Below are 22,264 nucleotides of genomic sequence, written 5' to 3' on the forward strand. Positions count from 1 at the left end.
CGGGATTTTGTTTTATAATTGTTGAAGTAGAGCACACGATTCCTGAACAGGCTGAATATTTTGAAGTTGGAACGGTTTGAATCGGATAAAAAATTGGGGATTTGTGGAACTTAGAAAAATGTCCCATTATTTCCAATGGGAATTTCATGGAAATTCTATGAAAATAGGGATTTAAAAAAAAAAGAAAAAAAGGTTGGCGTTGGAATTTTTCAAAACGGTCGGGAAATGTTGAAGTAGTAACATTTTTAATTGAGAAATAGTACTACGGAATTCCTGGGAAAAACTGGAAATTTTCCAGTTCAAATATCAACTTTGTTTTTTGTCCTGATTAAGAGGAATGTTTTGACGGTGGAACGGTTGAATTGGGTTGAAAATGTAGGAGTAGTCGCCAGAAAAAAGGGTTTGAAATAACGGGATTTCTGTGAATTCCTGGAATTTTCTGGAACTTGGAAAAATGATAGTTTGAATGTCCAGGATGAGTGGAATATGTTGAAGGTGGAATGGTTTGAATCGGTTGAAAAATGTGGGAATTGTGGAAGTTTGAAAAATGGATCATTCATTTTGAATGGGGAAAATGTCCCTAAAAACTGGGAATTTTAGGAAATCCGGGATTTTGTTTTATAATTGTTGAAGTAGAGCACACGATTCCTGAACAGGCTGAATATTTAGAAGTTGGAACGGTTTGAATCGGATACAAAATTGGGGATATGTGAAACCTAGAAAAATTTCCCATTTTTTCAATAGAAATTTCATGGAAATTCTGTGAAAAAGGGATTTAAAAAAAATAAATTAAAAACACTCAGGAAAATGTTGAAGTAGTAACATTTTTAATTGAGAAATAGTACTACAGAATTTCTGGATCTTTGGGAAAAACGGGATAATAACAACTTTGTTTTTTGTCCTGATTAAGAGGAATGTTTTGACGCTGGAACGGTTGAATTGGGTTGAAAATGCAGAAGGAGTAGTCGCCCGAAAAAAGGGTTTGGAATAACGGGATTTCTGTGAATTCCTGGAATTTTTTGGAACTTGGAAAAATGATAGTTTGAATGTCCAGGATGAGTGGAATATGTTGAAGGTGGAATGGTTTGAATCGGTTGAAAAATGTGGGAATTGTGGAAGTTTGAAAAATTGATAATTCATTTTGAATGGGGAAAATGTCCCTAAAAACTGGAAATTTTAGGAAATCCGGGATTTTGTTTTATAATTGTTGAAGTAGAGCACACGATTCCTGAACTTGAAGTTAGAGCGGTTTGAATCGGATACAAAATTTTGGTGGAAAATATCCCGGAAAGCCTGGAATTCTGGGACTTTGTCGAGGGAAAGCCCGCGATTCTCGAATGGGCTGAACAGTTTGAAGTTGATACGGTTTGAATCGGATGAAAAATGTGGAAGGTAGAGCGCTCCAACATCTGGAGAAGAAGATAGAAGAAGAATAAATAGAACAATTTTGGTGTAGAAAAGCATATGTGTGAATGTTTAGGAGCATTCACATAATTATCCAATCAAAATTCAACTTAAAGTTAAAAGTTAAAGTACCAATGATTGTCACACACACACTAGGTGTGGCGAAATTATTCTCTGCATTTGACCCATCACCCTTGATCACCCCCTGGGAGGTGAGGGGAGCAGTGGGCAGCAGTGGGCAGCAGCGGTGGCCGCGCCCGGGAATCATTTTTGGTGATTTAACCCCCAATTCCAACCCTTGATGCTGAGTGCCAAGCAGGGAGGTAATGGGTCCCATTTTTATAGTCTTTGGTATGACTCGGCCGGGGTTTGAACCCACAACCTACCGATCTCAGGGCGGACACTCTAACCACTAGGCCACTGAGTCAACTTCATACTATGGAACCAGCTACGAAAACACTTGGGTTCTCAGGGCCCATCTATATTGACCCCGCTACTTAAAAACCAATTATTTAAACCTTCCCGTACTGACCCCGCATTTATGACTTGGCACGATCATGGTATCACCACTTTGAAAGACCTCTATGCAGACGGAGTGTTCTCATCCTTCACTGAACTCTCTTCCAAATACGATCTGCCGAACTCCCACCTTTTTCGTTTCTTTCAGGCGCGGGACTTCGTAAAGAAGCAGTTCCCACACTTTCCAAATCGTCCTCCGGAAACTCTTATAGATACATTATCTTTGAGCCCTAATCATAAAAAATGTATCTCCGTGTTATATACCTCCTTAAGTTCAGTTGCTCCAAACTCTCTATCAGTGATAAGAGCCTCGTGGGAGAGCGATCTTAATACCAACATATCCGATCAACACTGGAACTCGGCCCTGAAACTGGTTCACTCCTCCTCAATATGTGCCCGTCATAGTCTCATCCAATGCAAAGTAATCCATAAAATTCACTACACTAATTCAAAACTATCCAAAATCTACCCCACTGTTAGCAATACCTGCAATAGATGCAAACAATCTCCGGCTGATCACGTCCATATGTTCTGGTCCTGCTCTAAACTATGTTCCTTTTGGGAGGACATTTTTGACACAATTGGAAAAGCATTTGGTCAAAACTTTCCTCCCAACCCATTATCAGCCATTTTTGGCGTATGCCCCGATAACATGTGCCCGGTACCACTAAAACGCGCTGTTGCTTTTACGACCCTGCTGGCCAGGCCATTGATCTTGTTTAATTGGAAGCTGGCTCGCCCCCCCATCACACGGCCGTTGGATTAGAGAGGTTCTCTACAATCTAAAACTGGAAAAACTTAGGTTTTCGCTAAAGGGCTCGGTTCAAGCATTTGAAAGCTCATGGAGCCCTTTTTTGCTGTATGTCAACTCTCCTGACCTATGCCCAGACGCAGATGAGGAATAATCTCCCTTTTATTTATTAGTATTATTTTATTCTATTTTTTATTTTATTATATATTATTATTATTATTATTATTAATTTTTATTTTATTTTATTATTATTATCATTATATATATATATATATATTTTTTATATACCGTATTTTCCGCACCATAAGGCGCCCTGGGTTATAAGCCGCGCCTTCAATGAACGGCATATTTCAAAACTTTGTCCACCTATAAGCCGCCCCGTGTTGTAAGCCGCATCTAACTGCGCTAAAGGAATGTCAAAAAAACAGTCAAATAGGTCAGTCAAACTTTAATAATATATTAAAAACCAGCGTGATGTGGGCGCGCATGGAGTCGTATATCAACATGGACGGAGCTGCGTAAAAAAAGCCACCCGGCCTCTTCGCGTAAACTTAAACTTACCTTAACCACTCGCTCATCTTTTCTTCATCCATCCCTTCGAGTTAGCTTTTATGATGACGCCGGCTGGAAAGGTCTCTTTTGGCAAGGTCTTCCTTTTGAATATCACCATGGGTGGAAGTTTCTGGCCATTAGCATGGCAAGCTAGAACCACAGTGAAGGATGACTTCTCATTCCCTGTGGTGCGAATATTCACCGTACGTGCTCCCGTTGTATCCACAGTGCGGTTCACAGGAATATCAAAAGTCAGTGTTGATAATGTTCTCTGGCCGGATCTTTTTTTCAGCTATCTTGTTTTTGCAATATGCACGGAAAGTAGCCAGCCTTTCTTGAAAGTCTTTAGGCAGTTGCTGTGAAATAGTAATCCGTGTGCGGATGGAGAGATTGCGTCTTTTCATGAACCGGATCCCTGTCGCTTAGTAGGAGCCATTTTGTGGTCTTTACAGATGTAAACACACAAAGGAAATGAAACGTACGGTAATATCCGCGCGCTTTTTCTTCTTCTACGCGGGCGGGTGGTTGCTTACAGTAGAAGAAGAAGCGCTTCCTGTTCTATGGGGGCGGGTGCTTACCTTGGCGGTTGCTTGCGTAGAAGAAGAAGCACTTCCTCTTCTACGGGGAAAAAAGATGGCGGCTGTTTACAGTAGTTGCGAGACCGAAACTTTATGAAAATGAATCTTACCGGTAATATTAATCCATATATAAAGCGCACCGGGTTAAAAGCCGCACTGTCAGCTTTTGAGTAAATTTGTGGTTTTTAGGTGCGGCTAATAGTGCGGAAAATACGGTATATCTGTCTGTCTCTGGCCTCGTATGTGTGTGTGTGTGTGTGAGAATGTGTCTGTCTTTGTCGTCTTACTTGTTACATAATTGTGCCATTTGTCCCTCGTTAGTGGGACCTGAGTGGGGTGGGAGGGTGGGTGGGTGGTTTGGGTTTTAAGGGAAAGGGTGTGAATCATTCACTGACTTTAAAATTGTACTGTTTTGACTTGCACTTTTTTCTGTCTATTTGAAAATGCCAATAAAAAAAGTTGGAATAAAATTCAACTTCATACAGCTTGGAAAATATGCAACAAAAGGTCATACTTATTAGTGTGTGTGTGTGTGTGTGCGCGTGTGTGTGTGTGTGTGTGTGTGTGTCCAGCAGGGGGCAGTAGAGGCGAAAGTGGCATGTGAGCCGAGTGATCTGGGTCAATTGCCTGGCCACCACCCGCTCATCAAGGACGGCCTGAGTGACGAAGGTCCGTCAGTGCAACATTCACATTGATTCCTTCAGCGCCTGTCAGCGTGTGTCTTTGTGCCTCAGAGGCTCCAGAGGAGGCGTCCCCAGTGGAGGAAGGGGGTCTGGAAGGCGAAGGCTGGACCAAACCTCTGGCCCACCTGTGGCAGAACAGACCCCCCAACATGAAGAAGGAGAAGGAGTACAACCAGAGGATGGGCTCCAAGCCTCCATACTGCTCCATCTGCACGCTCTTCCTCACGTACCAGCAGGTAGACGCCGCGCCCTCGTCCTCAGTTGTCCGCCGGTCTCACGTCGTCTTCTCGCGTTCAGACCGGCCGTGCCAGCGGCGCCAACGCTCCCGTCATGGCGGGCGGAGGGCGGATGCGGACCAAGCCGCTGATCCCGGAGAAGTGCTTCGCCACCACCACGGAGGACGACGCCGAGCGCGGCGAGCCGCCGCTCACGCCTCGCCTGGAGGAGGACGGCACCAGCCTCCTCGTCAGCTGCTCGCAGTGCAGCGTCCGCGTCCACACCAGTAGGAGCACATGCGACGCGGAAAGCGACGGGCGGGCTGTTAAGTCTCGTCTCTTGGTTTCTTCCAGGCTGTTACGGCGTCGATCCGGCCAGGGTCAGCAAGGAGTGGAAGTGTGCCCGCTGCAAAGCCAACGCCATGGTGGAGGTCAGGCAACATGATGTGACATCACACAATAATGGCGGCACCTGCGGAAACACACTAAAATACCATTTAAACCCTATTCTTCAGATTTAATATACAGGTAAATGCCAGTAAATTAGAATATTTTGAAAAACTTGATTTATTTCAGTAATTGCATTCAAAAGGTGTAACTTGTACATTATATTTATTCATTGCACACAGACTGATGCATTCAAATGTTTATTTCATTTAATTTTGATGATTTGAAGTGGCAACAAATGAAAATCCAAAATTCCGTGTGTCACAAAATTAGAATATTACTTAAGGCTAATACAAAAAAGGGATTTTTAGAAATGTTGGCCAACTGAAAAGTATGAAAATGAAAAATATGAGCATGTACAATACTCAATACTTGGTTGGAGCTCCTTTTGCATCAATTACTGCGTTAATGCGGCGTGGCATGGAGTCGATGAGTTTCTGGCACTGCTCAGGTGTTATGAGAGCCCAGGTTGCTCTGATAGTGGCCTTCAACTCTTCTGCGTTTTTGGGTCTGGCATTCTGCATCTTCCTTTTCACAATACCCCACAGATTTTCTATGGGGCTAAGGTCAGGGGAGTTGGCGGGCCAATTTAGAACAGAAATACCATGGTCCGTAAACCAGGCACGGGTAGATTTTGCGCTGTGTGCAGGCGCCAAGTCCTGTTGGAACTTGAAATCTCCATCTCCATAGAGCAGGTCAGCAGCAGGAAGCATGAAGTGCTCTAAAACTTGCTGGTAGACGGCTGCGTTGACCCTGGATCTCAGGAAACAGAGTGGACTGACACCAGCAGATGACATGGCACCCCAAACCATCACTGATGGTGGAAACTTTACACTAGACTTCAGGCAACGTGGATCCTGTGCCTCTCCTGTCTTCCTCCAGACTCTGGGACCTCGATTTCCAAAGGAAATGCAAAATTTGCATGGTTGGGTGATGGTTTGGGGTGCCATGTCATCTGCTGGTGTCGGTCCACTCTGTTTCCTGAGATCCAGGGTCAACGCAGCCGTCTACCAGCAAGTTTTAGAGCACTTCATGCTTCCTGCTGCTGACCTGCTCTATGGAGATGGAGATTTCAAGTTCCAACAGGACTTGGCGCCTGCACACAGCGCAAAATCTACCCGTGCCTGGTTTACGGACCATGGTATTTTTGTTCTAAATTGGCCCGCCAACTCCCCTGACCTTAGCCCCATAGAAAATCTGTGGGGTATTGTGAAAAGGAAGATGCAGAATGCCAGACCCAAAAACGCAGAAGAGTTGAAGGCCACTATCAGAGCAACCTGGGCTCTCATAACACCTGAGCAGTGCCAGAAACTCATCGACTCCATGCCACGCCGCATTAACGCAGTAATTGAGGCAAAAGGAGCTCCAACCAAGTATTGAGTATTGTACATGCTCATATTTTTCATTTTCATACTTTTCAGTTGGCCAACATTTCTAAAAATCCCTTTTTTGTATTAGCCTTAAGTAATATTCTAATTTTGTGACACACGGAATTTTGGATTTTCATTTGTTGCCACTTCAAATCATCAAAATTAAATGAAATAAACATTTGAATGCATCAGTCTGTGTGCAATGAATAAATATAATGTACAAGTTACACCTTTTGAATGCAATTACTGAAATAAATCAAGTTTTTCAAAATATTCTAATTTACTGGCTTTTACCTGTATAAACCTCCGCATATACTGCCATCCTTAACCTCTTAAGGCCCAAGGTGTTTGTTTACATGTTTACATATCGATACCGGTACTTGAGTACCGGTATCGATATCTAGGGAACCAGGAATTGGTACTGTATCGTTCATTTGTGAACAGTACCTATCCCTAGTCATGAGCTTAACTTAATGGTTACCAAACATTTTTATTACCACTCCACTTCAACCTAAAGAGCGCATAAGTCTTCACTAGACGGTTATTAATAAATAGGTTAGTGCCATTGTTCTCTTTTGAAGATTTTTTTACTTGATGAAACTTTTTTAACATTCCGCACTCATACTTGCCAACCTTGAGACCTCCGATTTCGGGAGGTGGGGGGTGGGTGGGGGGGAGGGGGCGTGGTCGGGGGGGGGCGTGGTTGGAGGGGGGGCTAAGAGGGGAGGAGTATATTTACAGCTAGAATTCACCAAGTCAAGTATTTCATATATATAAGAAATACTTGACTTTCAGTGAATTCTAGCTGTATATATATTTATTTTATTATATATATATATATATATATATATATATATATATATATATATATATATATATATATATATATATATATATATATGTCTTAATAAGGTTATCCAAAAAATAGTGCTCGATACCGTAGTAGAGCGCAATATATGTATGTGTGGGAAAAAAATCACAAGACTATTTCATCTCTACAGGCCTGTTTCATGAGGGGGGGTACCCTCAATCATCAGGAGATTTTAATGGGAGCATTCGCATACCATGGTTTATATAGGGCACAGAGTGGGTGGGTACAGGCTGGCTTAGGGGCGTGGTGATTGGCTCATGTGTTACCTAGGAGGTGTTTCCGTCTATGGCGGCATGCTGTTACAATTTCGCTGCGCTTGTTGAGGGATGACAGGTCTGGACGGTAAATAATAAACAGTTTCTCTTTCAAGCATAGGTTGCATCTTTTATTACCACTATTGTAAGGTGTGCTGGATGCAAGAATTTGCCATGTTATTGAATATTCAACATTATTGTCTTTGAGGTCCCAAATGTGTTTGCTGAGTTCTGTGGTATTTCGCAGGTTTTTGTTCTTGAAAGAAGCCTTGTGATTGTTCCATCTGGTTTTGAATTCTCCCTCGGTTAATCCTACATATGTGTCGGATGTGTTAATGTCCTTGCGTATTACCTTAGATTGGTAGACAACTGATGTTTGTAAGCACCCCCCGTTGAGAGGGCAATCAGGTTTCTTTCGACAGTTACAGCCTTTGTTGGTTTTGGAGTCGCTCTGTCTGGGGGCCGACGGCTCATTTGCAATTGTTTTGTTGTGGTTTGAGATGATTTGTCGTATATTGTTCATGCAGCTGTAGCTCAATTTAATGTTGTTCTTGTTGAATACTTTTCTTAGGGTGTTGTCTTTGGGAAACTAACATTGGACACAAATTCCTCAATCTGATTGACAAACACTTTCCCAAAGACAACACCCTAAGAAAAGTATTGTACCCACCCACTCTGTGCCCTATATAAACCATGGTATGCGAATGCTCCCATTAAAATCTCCTGATGATTGAGGGTACCCCCCCTCATGAAACAGGCCTGTAGAGATGAAATAGTCTTGTGATTTTTTTCCCCACACATACATATATATATATATATATATATATATATATATATATATATATATATATATATATATGTATAAAATAAATACTTGAATTTCAGTGTTCATTTATTTACACATATACACACACATAACACTCATCTACTCATTGTTGAGTTAAGGGTTGAATTGTCCATCCTTGTTCTATTCTCTGTCACTATTTTTGGAACCATGCTGAACACCCTTTCGCAGGTACCCAGAAAGGTTTCGAGTACCACCAAAAAAACGGAATCTCTGAAGACAGTATAAAAATCTGTGTTAAAGGTGTACAAATACTGTTTGTATAATAAGCATGTTATTTTTTTAGGGTTAAGAGTTCAGTACTAAAAAAAAAAAAAAAAGAATGTGGTTAAGTACAGTTTTTTAATTGAGCTGCTGCATTTTTTGGTTGGGTTGTTTATTTATTTTGAGTAACTTCTATACATTTCTAAAAGGGGAATAATGTAATAGTGATCTATGTTTGTCTGTTGCCATCTCCTGGTGAATGTTGGCTATAGCGTACTGGGGTTACTTTTTGGTTGGTCCAACGATTTACGTGGTGTTGCGCACTTGACGTCATTCAGGTCCGCATGGAGCTGGAGGGGGCGTGGCTTCCAGCTCCGCCTGAATTTCGATCTTTGTCTAGAATGCTTTGAGGTGGGACATCAGAAGTGGAATATTTCCGATTTCCCAACTGTCTTGAACGCAGCATTCAGTAAAGAGCAACCTAAAAGATGGACTCAAGACTTGTGCTTGGTTTTCCGTTATGTACAGTCTATGGTTAGCTGCAAGGCGATGATGTTGTCGTGTGTTTGCAGAACTGCTGTTTGTGCTGCCTGAGGGGCGGAGCTCTGCAGAAGGCCAACAACAACAAGTAGGTTTGGTCTTTTCGGGGGGAGGGTCGCAGTCGCACCTGAGTAACGGCGGCGTGTGTCGCAGGTGGGTGCACGTGCTGTGTGCCGTGGCCGTGCTGGAGGCTCGCTTCGTCAACATCACAGAGAGGACTCCTGTGGATCTGAGTGGGATTCCCCTGCAGAGATTTAAACTGGTGAGCTTTACCGGGAGCGAGCAGCTGCACAACGGCCAAGCACACAATATCACACAAGCTAGACATAGGTCATTCCTTAATATTGTAGTCTAAAGTAAGTAGTAGTATCAAATAATTACAATTAGAATTCAGTAACAAACGTGTCCGCATTGTTCAACGTACTACGTCATGTGTAGGTATGAGTACCATCCATTTTCTACCGATTGTCCCTTTCGGGGTCAGGGGGGGTGCTGGAGCCTATCTCAGCTGCACTCGGGCGGAAGGCGGTGTACACCCTGGACAAGTCGCCACCTCATCACAGGGCCAACACAGATTCCAATTTAGTGTTGCCAATCAACCTATCCCCAGGTGCATGTCTTTGGAGGTGGGAGGGGCCTATCCCCAGGTGCATATCTTTGGAGGTGGGAGGAAGCCGGAGTACCCGGAGGGAACCCACGCAGTCACGGGGAGAACATGCAAACTCCACACAGAAAGATCCCAAACCCGGGATTGAACTCAGGACTTACTCAGGACCTTCGTATTGTGAGGCACACGCACTAACCCCTCTACCACCGTGCTGCCCAGGATGAGTACCGTGACTGCGTGGGTTCCCTCCGGGTACTCCGGCTTCCTCCCACCTCCAAAGACATGCACCTGGGAATAGGCCCCTCCCACCTCCAAAGACATGCACCTGGGGATAGGCCCCTCCCACCTCCAAAGACATGCACCTGGCGATAGGCCCCTCCCACCTCCAAAGACATGCACATGGGGATAGGCCCCTCCCACCTCCAAAGACATGCACCTGGGGATAGGCCCCTCCCACCTCCATAGACATGCACCTGGCGATAGGCCCCTCCCACCTCCAAAGACATGCACCTGGCGATAGGCCCCTCCCACCTCCAAAGACATGCACCTGGCGATAGGCCCCTCCCACCTCCAAAGACATGCACCTGGCGATAGGCCCCTCCCACCTCCAAAGACATGCACCTGGGGATAGGCCCCTCCCACCTCCAAAGACATGCACATGGGGATAGGCCCCTCCCACCTCCAAAGACATGCACCTGGGGATAGGCCCCTCCCACCTCCAAAGACATGCACCTGGCGATAGGCCCCTCCCACCTCCAAAGACATGCACCTGGGGATAGGCCCCTCCCACCTCCAAAGACATGCACCTGGGGATAGGCCCCTCCCACCTCCAAAGACATGCACCTGGGGATAGGCCCCTCCCACCTCCAAAGACATGCACCTGGGGATAGGCCTCTCCCACCTCCAAAGACATGCACCTGGCGATAGGCCCCTCCCACCTCCAAAGACATGCACCTGGGGATAGGCCCCTCCCACCTCCAAAGACATGCACCTGGGGATAGGCCTCTCCCACCTCCAAAGACATGCACCTGGCGATAGGCCCCTCCCACCTCCAAAGACATGCACCTGGCGATAGGCCCCTCCCACCTCCAAAGACATGCACCTGGCGATAGGCCCCTCCCACCTCCAAAGACATGCACCTGGGGATAGGCCCCTCCCACCTCCAAAGACATGCACCTGGGGATAGGTCCCTCCCACCTCCAAAGACATGCACCTGGGGATAGGCCCCTCCCACCTCCAAAGACATGCATTTGGGGATAGGCCCCTCCCACCTCCAAAGACATGCACCTGGGGCTAGGCCCCTCCCACCTCCAAAGACATGCACCTGGCGATAGGCCCCTCCCACCTCCAAAGACATGCACCTGGCGATAGGCCCCTCCCACCTCCAAAGACATGCACCTGGCGATAGGCCCCTCCCACCTCCAAAGACATGCACCTGGGGATAGGCCCCTCCCACCTCCAAAGACATGCACCTGGCGATAGGCCCCTCCCACCTCCAAAGACATGCACCTGGGGATAGGCCCCTCCCACCTCCAAAGACATGCACCTGGCGATAGGCCCCTCCCACCTCCAAAGACATGCACCTGGCGATAGGCCCCTCCCACCTCCAAAGACATGCACCTGGCGATAGGCCCCTCCCACCTCCAAAGACATGCACCTGGCGATAGGGCCCCTCCCACCTCCAAAGGCATGCACCTGGGGATAGGCCCCTCCCACCTCCAAAGACATGCACCTGGGGATAGGCCCCTCCCACCTCCAAAGACATGCACCTGGGGATAGGCCCCTCCCACCTCCAAAGACATGCACCTGTGGATAGGCCCCTCCCACCTCCAAAGACATGCACCTGGGGATAGGCCCCTCCCACCTCCAAAGACATGCACCTGGGGATAGGTTGATTGGCAACACTAAATTGGCGCTAGTGTCTATCTGTGTTGGCCCTATGATGAGGTGGCGACTTGTCCAGGGTGTACACCGCCTTCCGCCCGTGTGCAGCTGGGATAGGATCCAGCACTCCCCGGGACCCCGTAAGGGACAAGCGGTAAAAAATGGATGGATGAAAAAATCCAGACGTATATTCACATAAAATCTATCAACACAATATAAGGGTACCTGAAATGCGCGTGTCGTCACGTCACGTCCGGTTGCCGACTCAGCCAGCTCTTCGCACTTTCACACTTGTCGATCACTCCAGCAGCACTGAGAGCGGACTCAGCCAAGCTACCTCAAGCTAATGTTGCAATTTTCAATGCCATCGACTCAAAACGCTCCAGTGTAAGTAAAGTAAGGCTCCACTTTCCTACAAATGCATCATCTTGATGCTAACATACATTGGATTTGCTGTTGACATGCTACTGATTAGCATTAGCGATTTTACATGGCGATTTCAACACCTCCAAATTCAATGAAAACTACAGCTAAGATGCACGTTGCAATCAAACAGCTGGTGTGTAATAAATACAATACTTACTGTATTAACACTTTTTAGGGCGCAACAAAAGACTAGATTCAGCAGAGACTGAAGTGACTCGCCAAACTCACAGTCAACTGCCATCTCACGACTTGGACTGGCGACGGTATTTGCAAAGTCAAAAGAGAGAATTTGTTGGAATAATTGTTTGTAAGTTATCACAAAAGAAACGTCGTATTATGAATGCTGTCTTTCGAGGCCTAACAAGAGGAAGAAGGCTCGTAAAACTCCACTGTGATTTCAACACGGACAGATGGCGGGATCTGCTCAACTTCCAGAGGAACTCTCTTTGAAGCGTTAAACGAACTCTCTTTGAAGTCAACGCTATTTACGACCCGCTGCCCTTTTAAAGTTAAAGTACCAATGATTGTCACACACACACTAGGTGTGGCGAGATTATTCTCTGCATTTGACCCATCACCCTTGATCACCCCCTGGGAGGTGAGGGGAGCAGTGGGCAGCAGCGGTGGCCGCGCCCGGGAATCATTTTGGTGATTTAACCCCCAATTCCAACCCTTGATGCTGAGTGCCAAGCAGGGAGGTAATGGGTCCCATTTTTTTTTTATAGTCTTTGGTATGACTCGGCCGGGGTTTGAACTCACAACCTACCGATCTCAGGGCGGACACTCTAACCACTAGGCCACTGAGTAGGTAAAGCAACTGTGGTCAGGAGACGGGAGGGGGTTATCCATTGTCCTCCAACACCTGCCCCAGCTGGATCCAGGAAGAGCCCAAGCCCGAGAAATCCCACTTCTTGGTCTTCAAAGCGACCGAAAAACAATGACTGTTTTACATACTTCCCATTCCTGCTGAGACATGTGTTGGTGCGTGAACATTGAACATCTGAATTGAAAGAGGAGACGAAAACCTTCTTCGTCAGAGCGTGGTGCAGGACTGTAGAGAGAGTGCAGTGGCCATGTCTCTCCTCAATTGAGTCCAAATTGAATTCTGTCTCTGTTTGATTCCTTGCCTTTTGTCTTGTTTAATAGATGTCCTCAGTGTTTGAACGTGACAGAATTCATGGAGGCTGTGATGTCATCAGTGCAGGCGTTGCTAGCGCAGTCTGACGGCTGCTTGTTGTTGCAGAAGTGTTACTACTGCAAGAAGAGGATGAAGAAGGCGTCGGGCTGCTGCGTGCAGTGCTCACATGGCCGCTGTCCCACCGCCTACCACCCCACCTGCGCGCAGGCCGCCGGCGTCCTCATGCAGCCCGACGAGTGGCCCTTCGTGGTGCACGTCACCTGCTGCCGACACAAAGGCCCCGCCCAGATCGAAGTAAGCGCAGATGCACTTTTCCTCCTCGTGCGTTCTTGACTGCGATGCCTCGCCGTCCCCCACAGCGCAACACGGCGGCCATGCACGAGCTGACGGTGGGCCAGAAGGTGATCTGCAAGCACAAGAACGGCCGCTACTACCAGTGTGACGTGGTGCAGCTCTCCAAGGAGACCTTCTACGAGGTCAACTTCGACGACGGCTCCTTCAGCGACAATCTGTTCCCCGAAGACATCGTGGTAGGTCGCCGTCTCGGCTGCAAGGCGCGCACACACATCCTCGGGTGACGCTAACCGTGTTCCACGTGACCTCATCGCCCCCCCGCCCCCAGAGCCGAGACTGCGCCCAGCTGGGACCTCCCCCCAAGGGCGAGGTGGTCCAAGTGCGGTGGACGGACGGCCTCATGTACGGCGCCAAGTTTGAGGCGTCACGCGTCATCCAGATGTACCTGGTAGGATCTCATCGTCACTGGTGTTAGGGTTTAAGGCTTTGTTAGGGTCGGGGTTGGGTATTGTCGGAGGCAGATATTTACATACAGGTAAAAGCCAGTAAATTAGAATATTTTGAAAAACTTGATTTATTTCAGTAATTGCATTCAAAAGGTGTAACTTGTACATTATATTTATTCATTGCACACAGACTGATGCATTCAAATGTTTATTTCATTTAATTTTGATGATTTGAAGTGGCAACAAATGAAAATCCAAAATTCCGTGTGTCACAAAATTAGAATATTACTTAAGGCTAATACAAAAAAGGGATTTTTAGAAATGTTGGCCAACTGAAAAGTATGAAAATGAAAAATATGAGCATGTACAATACTCAATACTTGGTAGGAGCTCCTTTTGCCTCAATTACTGCGTTAATGCGGCGTGGCATGGAGTCGATGAGTTTCTGGCACTGCTCAGGTGTTATGAGAGCCCAGGTTGCTCTGATAGTGGCCTTCAACTCTTCTGCGTTTTTGGGTCTGGCATTCTGCATCTTCCTTTTCACAATACCCCACAGATTTTCTATGGGGCTAAGGTCAGGGGAGTTGGCGGGCCAATTTAGAACAGAAATACCATGGTCCGTAAACCAGGCACGGGTAGATTTTGCGCTGTGTGCAGGCGCCAAGTCCTGTTGGAACTTGAAATCTCCATCTCCATAGAGCAGGTCAGCAGCAGGAAGCATGAAGTGCTCTAAAACTTGCTGGTAGACGGCTGCGTTGACCCTGGATCCCAGGAAACAGAGTGGACCGACACCAGCAGATGACATGGCACCCCAAACCATCACTGATGGTGGAAACTTTACACTAGACTTCAGGCAACGTGGATCCTGTGCCTCTCCTGTCTTCCTCCAGACTCTGGGACCTCGATTTCCAAAGGAAATGCAAAATTTGCTTTCGTCAGAAAACATGACTTTGGACCACTCAGCAGCAGTCCAGCTGGTGTCGGTCCACTCTGTTTCCTGAGATCCAGGGTCAACGCAGCCGTCTACCAGCAAGTTTTAGAGCACTTCATGCTTCCTGCTGCTGACCTGCTCTATGGAGATGGAGATTTCAAGTTCCAACAGGACTTGGCGCCTGCACACAGCGCAAAATCTACCCATGCCTGGTTTACGGACCATGGTATTTCTGTTCTAAATTGGCCCGCCAACTCCCCTGACCTTAGCCCCATAGAAAATCTGTGGGGTATTGTGAAAAGGAAGATGCAGAATGCCAGACCCAAAAACGCAGAAGAGTTGAAGGCCACTATCAGAGCAACCTGGGCTCTCATAACACCTGAGCAGTGCCAGAAACTCATCGACTCCATGCCACGCCGCATTAACGCAGTAATTGAGGCAAAAGGAGCTCCAACCAAGTATTGAGTATTGTACATGCTCATATTTTTCATTTTCATACTTTTCAGTTGGCCAACATTTCTAAAAATCCCTTTTTTGTATTAGCCTTAAGTAATATTCTAATTTTGTGACACACGGAATTTTGGATTTTCATTTGTTGCCACTTCAAATCATCAAAATTAAATGAAATAAACATTTGAATGCATCAGTCTGTGTGCAATGAATAAATATAATGTACAAGTTACACCTTTTGAATGCAATTACTGAAATAAATCAAGTTTTTCAAAATATTCTAATTTACTGGCTTTTACCTGTATATCCGAATTTAAGTGTTGCTTCTTTTATTTCATAACCATATTACAAAACAGCTAGTGTTTTTCTTCCAATTGTGGTCTTTTGGTTATCTGCAAAAACTGTGTGCTTAACCTTGAGTGAGGAATGTAAGAAAGAGAGATAATGGGCATGTGTTTTGGCTGGAGGGACATGACTGGAAGAGAGACTTAAGAGGGGAGAGGGTTTTTCGGGGGGGGGGCAGACCATCTTGGCGGCGCGATTGAATATTCTATGCTGGACTGGTCTCAATGTATATGCAAAGCTTTGCAAATATATTACAAAATACCTATTCTGTCACTGGTGGTTTTTCTACTCAGCTTTAAGTGTCGTAAAGAGCTTGGGAGCGACTTGTGACTTGAATTCCCTGGGAGGAACAACTGGTCCAAACGCAACAGTATAGAGTTAGAGTTAAGACCGGTACTTTTTATGGTTAGTATCGCGGTACTATACTAGGACCGGTATACCGTGCAACCCTATTGTAGGGTTAAGGTTAGGACCAGGATTTGTTTCAGAGTTAGGGTTTTGATTGGGCTTGAGATTTTGGTCAAGGACTGTGGTTGGTTTTACTGTTAGGTGTGGGGGTTGTTTGGGACTAGGGTTAGTCATTTTGTCGGGGTTGGGAATTAGGATTAGGTTTAAGGTTTTGTTTTAGGTTGGAATCAAGTTTTTTGGGGGGGTATAGGGTTAAGGTTAGGACCGGGGTTTGTTTCAGGGTTAGGGTTTTGGTCAAGGACTGTGGTTGGTTTTAGTGTTAGGTGTGGGGGTTGTTTGGGATTAGGGTTAGTCATTTTGTTGGGTTTGGGAATTAGGATTAGGTTTAGGTTTTGTTTTAGGTTGGAATCAAGGTTTTTTGGGGGGTATAGGGTTAAGGTTAGGACTGGGGTTTGTTTTCGGGTTAGTGTTTTGATTGGGGTTGGGATTTTGGTCAAGGACTGTGGTTGGTTTTACTGTTAGGTGTGGGGGTTGTTTGGGACTAGGGTTAGTCATTTTGTTGGGGTTGGGAATTAGGATTAGGTTTAAGATTTTGTTTTAGGTTGGAATCAAGTTTTTTGGGGGGGTATAGGGTTAAGGTTAGGACCGGGGTTTGTTTCAGGGTTAGGGTTTTGGTCAAGGACTGTGGTTGGTTTTAGTGTTAGGTGTGGGGGTTGTTTGGGATTAGGGTTAGTCATTTTGTTGGGGTTGGGAATTAGGATTAGGTTTAAGGTTTTGTTTTAGGTTGGAATCAAGTTTTTTGGGGGGGTATAGGGTTAAGGTTAGGACCGGGGTTTGTTTCAGGGTTAGGGTTTTGGTCAAGGACTGTGGTTGGTTTTAGTGTTAGGTGTGGGGGTTGTTTGGGATTAGGGTTAGTCATTTTGTTGGGGTTGGGAATCAGGATTAGGGTTTTGTTTTAGTTTGGAATCAGGGTTTTTTGGGGGGTATATGGTTAAGGTTAGGACCGGGGTTTGTTTTCAGGTTAGTGTTTTGATTGGGGTTGGGATTTTGGTCAAGGACTGTGGTTGGTTTTACTGTTAGGTGTGGGGGTTGTTTGGGACTAGGGTTAGTCATTTTGTTGGGGTTGGGAATTAGGATTAGGTTTAAGATTTTGTTTTAGGTTGGAATCAAGTTTTTTGGGGGGGTATAGGGTTAAGGTTAGGACCGGGGTTTGTTTCAGGGTTAGGGTTTTGGTCAAGGACTGTGGTTGGTTTTAGTGTTAGGTGTGGGGGTTGTTTGGGACTAGGGTTAGTCATTTTGTTGGGGTTGGGAATTAGGATTAGGTTTAAGGTTTTGTTTTAGGTTGGAATCAAGTTTTTTTGGGGGGTGTAGGGTTAAAGTTAGGACCGGGGTTTGTTTCAGGGTTAGGGTTTTGATTGGGCTTGAGATTTTGGTCAAGGACTGTGGTTGGTTTTACTGTTAGGTGTGGGGGTTGTTTGGGATTAGGGTTAGTCATTTTGTCGGGGTTGGGAATTAGGATTAGGTTTAAGGTTTTGTTTTAGGTTGGAATCAAGTTTTTTGGGGGGGTATAGGGTTAAGGTTAGGACCGGGGTTTGTTTCAGGGTTAGGGTTTTGGTCAAGGACTGTGGTTGGTTTTAGTGTTAGGTGTGGGGGTTGTTTGGGATTAGGGTTAGTCATTTTGTTGGGTTTGGGAATTAGGATTAGGTTTAGGTTTTGTCTTAGGTTGGAATCAAGGTTTTTTTGGGGGTATAGGGTTAAGGTTCGGACCGGGGTTTGTTTCACGGTTAGGGTTTTGATTGGGTTTGGGATTTTGGTCAAGGACTGTGGTTGGTTTTAGTGTTAGGTGTGGGGGTTGTTTGGGATTAGGGTTAGTCATTTTGTTGGGGTTGGGAACTAGGATTAGGTTTAAGGTTTTGTTTTAGGTTGGAATCAAGGTTTTTTGGGGGGTATAGGGTTAAGGTTAGGACCAGGATTTGTTTCAGGGTTAGGGTTTTGATTGGGCATGAGATTTTGGTCAAGGACTGTGGTTGGTTTTAGTGTTAGGTGTAAGGGTTGTTTGGGATTAGGGTTAGTCATTTTGTTGGGGTTGGGAATTAGGATTAGGTTTAAGGTTTTGTTTTAGGTTGGAATCAAGTTTTTTTGGGGGTATAGGGTTAAGGTTAGGACCGGGGTTTGTTTTCGGGTTAGTGTTTTGATTGGGGTTGGGATTTTGGTCAAGGACTGTGGTTGGTTTTAGTGTTAGGTGTGGTGGTTGTTTGGGATTAGGGTTAGTCATTTTGTTGGGGTTGGGAACTAGGATTAGGTTTAAGGTTTTGTTTTAGGTTGGAATCAAGTTTTTTTGGGGGGTATAGGGTTAAGGTTAGGACCAGGATTTGTTTTAGGGTTAGGGTTTTGATTGGGCTTGGGATTTTGGTCAAGGACTGTGGTTGGTTTTAGTGTTAGGTGTGGGGGTTGTTTGGGATTAGGGTTAGTCATTTTGTTGGGTTTGGGAATTAGGATTAGGTTTAAGGTTTTGTTTTAGGTTAGAATCAAGGTTTTTTGTGTTAAGGTTAGGACCGGGGTTTGTTTTCGTGTTAGTGTTTTGATTGGGGTTGGGATTTTGGTCAAGGTTTTGGTTAGAGCTGGGGTTGGGTTTAGTATTGAGGTTTTGTTTGGGGTTAGTGTTGGTGTTGGAATTTGAATCAAGGTTTTGGTTAGGACTGGGGTTGGCTTTGGCATCAACTTTAGTGTATAGTTTGGATTTGGGGATAGGGATTTGGTTTGAATTAGGGTTAAAGTGTTGATTAGGTTTTGGGTTAGTTTTAAAATTCAGGTTTTTGGTTTAGGTTGGAATCAAGTTTTTTGGGGGGGTATAGGGTTAAGGTTAGGACCGGGGTTTGTTTCAGGGTTAGGGTTTTGATTGGGCTTGGGATTTTGGTCAAGGACTGTGGTTGGTTTTAGTGTTAGGTGTGGGGGTTGTTTGGGATTAGGGTTAGTCATTTTGTTGGGATTGGGAATTAGGATTAGGTTTAGGGTTTTGTTTTAGGTTGGAATCAGGTTTTTTTGGGGGGGTATAGGGTTAAGGTTAGGACCGGGGTTTGTTTTCGGGTTAGTGTTTTGATTGGGTTTGGGATTTTGGTCAAGGACTGTGGTTGGTTTTAGTGTTAGGTGTGGGGGTTGTTTGGGATTAGGGTTAGTCATTTTGTTGGGTTTGGGAATTAGGATTAGGTTTAAGGTTTTGTTTTAGGTTGGAATCAAGGTTTTTTGGGGGGTATAGGGTTAAGGTTAGGACCGGGGTTTGTTTCAGGGTTAGGGTTTTGATTGGGCTTGAGATTTTGGTCAAGGTTTTGGTTAGAGCTGGGGTTGGGTTTAGTATTGAGGTTTTGTTTGGGGTTAGTGGTGGTGTTGGAATTTGGATCAAGGTTTTGGTTAGGACTGGGGTGGGCTTTGGCATCAAGTTTAGGGTATAGTTTGGATTTGGGGATAGGGATTTGGTTTGGATTAGGGTTAAAGTGTTGATTAGGTTTTGGGTTAGTTTTAAAATTCAGGTTTTTGGTTTTGGTCAGTGATTAGGTTTTAGGTTTTGGTTAAGACTGGGATTGTTTATAGTGTTAGGGTTAGTGTTGGCGTTGGAATTTTGGTCAAGGGCTGTGGTTGGTTTTAGTGTTAGGTGTGGGGGTTGTTTGGGATTAGGGTTAGTCATTTTGTTGGGGTTGGGAATTAGGATTAAGTTTAAGGTTTTGTTTTAGGTTGGAATTAAATTGTTTTGGGGGGTATAGGGTTAAGGTTAGAACCGGGGTTTGTTTTCGGGTTAGTGTTTTGATTGGGCTTGGGATTTTTGTCAAGGTTTTGGTTAGAGCTGGGGTTGGGTTTAGTGTTGAGGCTTTGTTTGGAATTTGGTATAGGGTATAGTTTGGATTTGGGGATAGGGATTTGGTTTGGATTAGGGTTAAAGTGTTGATTAGGTATTGGGTTAGTTTTAAAATTCAGGTTTTTGGTTTTGGTCAGTGATTAGGTTTTAGGTTTTGGTTAAGACTGGGATTGCTTATAGTGTTAGGGTTAGTGTTGGCGTTGGAATTTTGGTCAAGGACTGTGGTTGGTTTTAGTGTTAGGTGTGGGGGTTGTTTGGGATTAGGGTTAGTCATTTTGTTGGGGTTGGGAATTAGGATTAAGTTTAAGGTTTTGTTTTAGGTTGGAATCAAGTTGTTTTGGGGGGTATAGGGTTAAGGTTAGAACCGGGGTTTGTTTTCGGGTTAGTGTTTTGATTGGGGTTGGGATTTTGGTCAAGGACTGTGGTTGGTTTTAGTGTTAGGTGTGGGGGTTGTTTGGGACTAGGGTTAGTCATTTTGTTGGGGTTGGGAATTAGGATTAGGTTTAAGGTTTTGTTTTAGGTTGGAATCAAGTTTTTTGTGGGGGTATAGGGTTAAGGTTAGGACCGGGGTTTGTTTCAGGGTTAGGGTTTTGGTCAAGGACTGTGGTTGGTTTTAGTGTTAGGTGTGGGGGTTGTTTGGGATTAGGGTTTGTCATTTTGTTAGGTTTGGGAATTAGGATTAGGTTTAGGTTTTGTTTTAGGTTGGAATCAAAGTTTTTTGGAGGGTATAGGGTTAAGGTTAGGACCGGGGTTTGTTTTCGGGTTAGTGTTTTGATTGGGGTTGGGATTTTGGTCAAGGACTGTGGTTGGTTTTAGTGTTAGGTGTGGGGGTTGTTTGGGATTAGGGTTAGTCATTTTGTTGGGTTTGGGAATTAGGATTAGGTTTAAGGTTTTGTTTTAGGTTGGAATCAAGGTTTTTTGGGGGGTATAGGGTAAAGGTTAGGACCGGGGTTTGTTTCAGGGTTAGGGTTTTGATTAGGCTTGGGATTTTGGTCAAGGACTGTGGTGGGTTTTAGTGTTAGGTGTGGGGGTTGTTTGGGATTAGGGTTAGTCATTTTGTTGGGTTTGGGAATTAGGATTAGGTTTAAGGTTTTGTTTTAGGTTGGAATCAAGGTTTTTTGGGGGGTATAGGGTTAAGGTTAGGACCGGGGTTTGTTTCAGGGTTAGGGTTTTGATTGGGTTTGGGATTTTGGTCAAGGACTGTGGTTGGTTTTAGTGTTAGGTGTGGGGGTTGTTTGGGATTAGGGTTAGTCATTTTGTTGGGGTTGGGAACTAGGATTAGGTTTAAGGTTTTGTTTTAGGTTGGAATCAAGTTTTTTGGGGGGGTATAGGGTTAAGGTTAGGACCGGGGTTTGTTTCAGGGTTAGGGTTTTGGTCAAGGACTGTGGTTGGTTTTAGTGTTAGGTGTAAGGGTTGTTTGGGATTAGGGTTAGTCATTTTGTTGGGGTTGGGAATTAGGATTAGGTTTAGGTTTTGTTTTAGGTTGGAATCAAAGTTTTTTGGAGGGTATAAGGTTAAGGTTAGGATCGGGTTTTTTTTCCGGTTAGTGTTTTGATTGGGGTTGGGATTTTGGTCAAGGTTTTGGTTAGAGCTGGGGTTGGGTTTAGTGTTGAGGTTTTGTTTGGGGTTAGTGTTGGTGTTGGAATTTGGATCAAGGTTTTGGTTAGGACTGGGGTTGGGAATTAGGATTAGGTTTAAGGTTTTGTTTTAGGTTGGAATCAAGTTTTTTGGGGGGGGGGTATAGGGTTAAGGTTAGGACCGGGGTTTGTTTTCGGGTTAGTGTTTTGATTGGGGTTGGAATTTGGATCAAGGTTTTGGTTAGGACTGAGGTTGGCTTTGGCATCAAGTTTAGGGTATAGTTTGGACTTGGGGATAGGGATTTGGTTTGGATTAGGGTTAAAGTGTTGATTAGGTTTTGGGTTGGTTTTAGAATTCAGGGTTTTGGTTTTGGTCCAGGATTAGGTTTAAGGTTTTGGTTAAGACTGGGATTGCTTATAATGTTAGGGTTAGTGTTGGCGTTGGAATTTGGATCAAGGTTTTGGTTAGGACTGGGATTCGCATTAGGTTTAGGGTTTTGACAAGTGTGGCGGGCAAAGTGGGCGTGGCCTGTCAACAGTGTCCTTGCCCAGGTGGAGTTTGAGGACGGCTCCCAGCTGACGGCCAAGCGAGACGACGTGTACACGCAGGACGAGGAGCTCCCCAAGAGGGTCAAGTCCCGACTGGTGAGTGACCGCCGCCGCCGTCCCCAAGTGG

General features: G+C 45.2%; 1 protein-coding gene across 2 annotated transcripts in view; it reads left to right on the forward strand.

Moving 5' to 3' along the window:
* Window positions 1-22,264, forward strand: part of kdm4aa (lysine (K)-specific demethylase 4A, genome duplicate a) — a 66,961-nt gene that overhangs the window by 43,574 nt on the left and 1,123 nt on the right. The window contains exons 12-21 of one of the 2 annotated variants that reach the window (XM_061978428.1): window positions 4,380-4,473; window positions 4,539-4,723; window positions 4,785-4,989; window positions 5,057-5,133; window positions 9,265-9,320; window positions 9,386-9,494; window positions 13,393-13,581; window positions 13,647-13,817; window positions 13,910-14,029; window positions 22,141-22,233. In XM_061978428.1, the coding sequence (XP_061834412.1) occupies window positions 4,380-4,473; window positions 4,539-4,723; window positions 4,785-4,989; window positions 5,057-5,133; window positions 9,265-9,320; window positions 9,386-9,494; window positions 13,393-13,581; window positions 13,647-13,817; window positions 13,910-14,029; window positions 22,141-22,233 (1,299 nt within the window). Of the gene's footprint in view, window positions 1-4,376; window positions 4,474-4,538; window positions 4,724-4,784; window positions 4,990-5,056; window positions 5,134-9,264; window positions 9,321-9,385; window positions 9,495-13,392; window positions 13,582-13,646; window positions 13,818-13,909; window positions 14,030-22,140; window positions 22,234-22,264 lie in introns of both variants that reach the window. The other variant, XM_061978427.1, reaches the window with a different exon arrangement.

Source organism: Nerophis lumbriciformis, linkage group LG18, assembly GCF_033978685.3.
Source record: "Nerophis lumbriciformis linkage group LG18, RoL_Nlum_v2.1, whole genome shotgun sequence".
Taxonomy (NCBI): Eukaryota; Metazoa; Chordata; class Actinopteri; order Syngnathiformes; family Syngnathidae; genus Nerophis; species Nerophis lumbriciformis.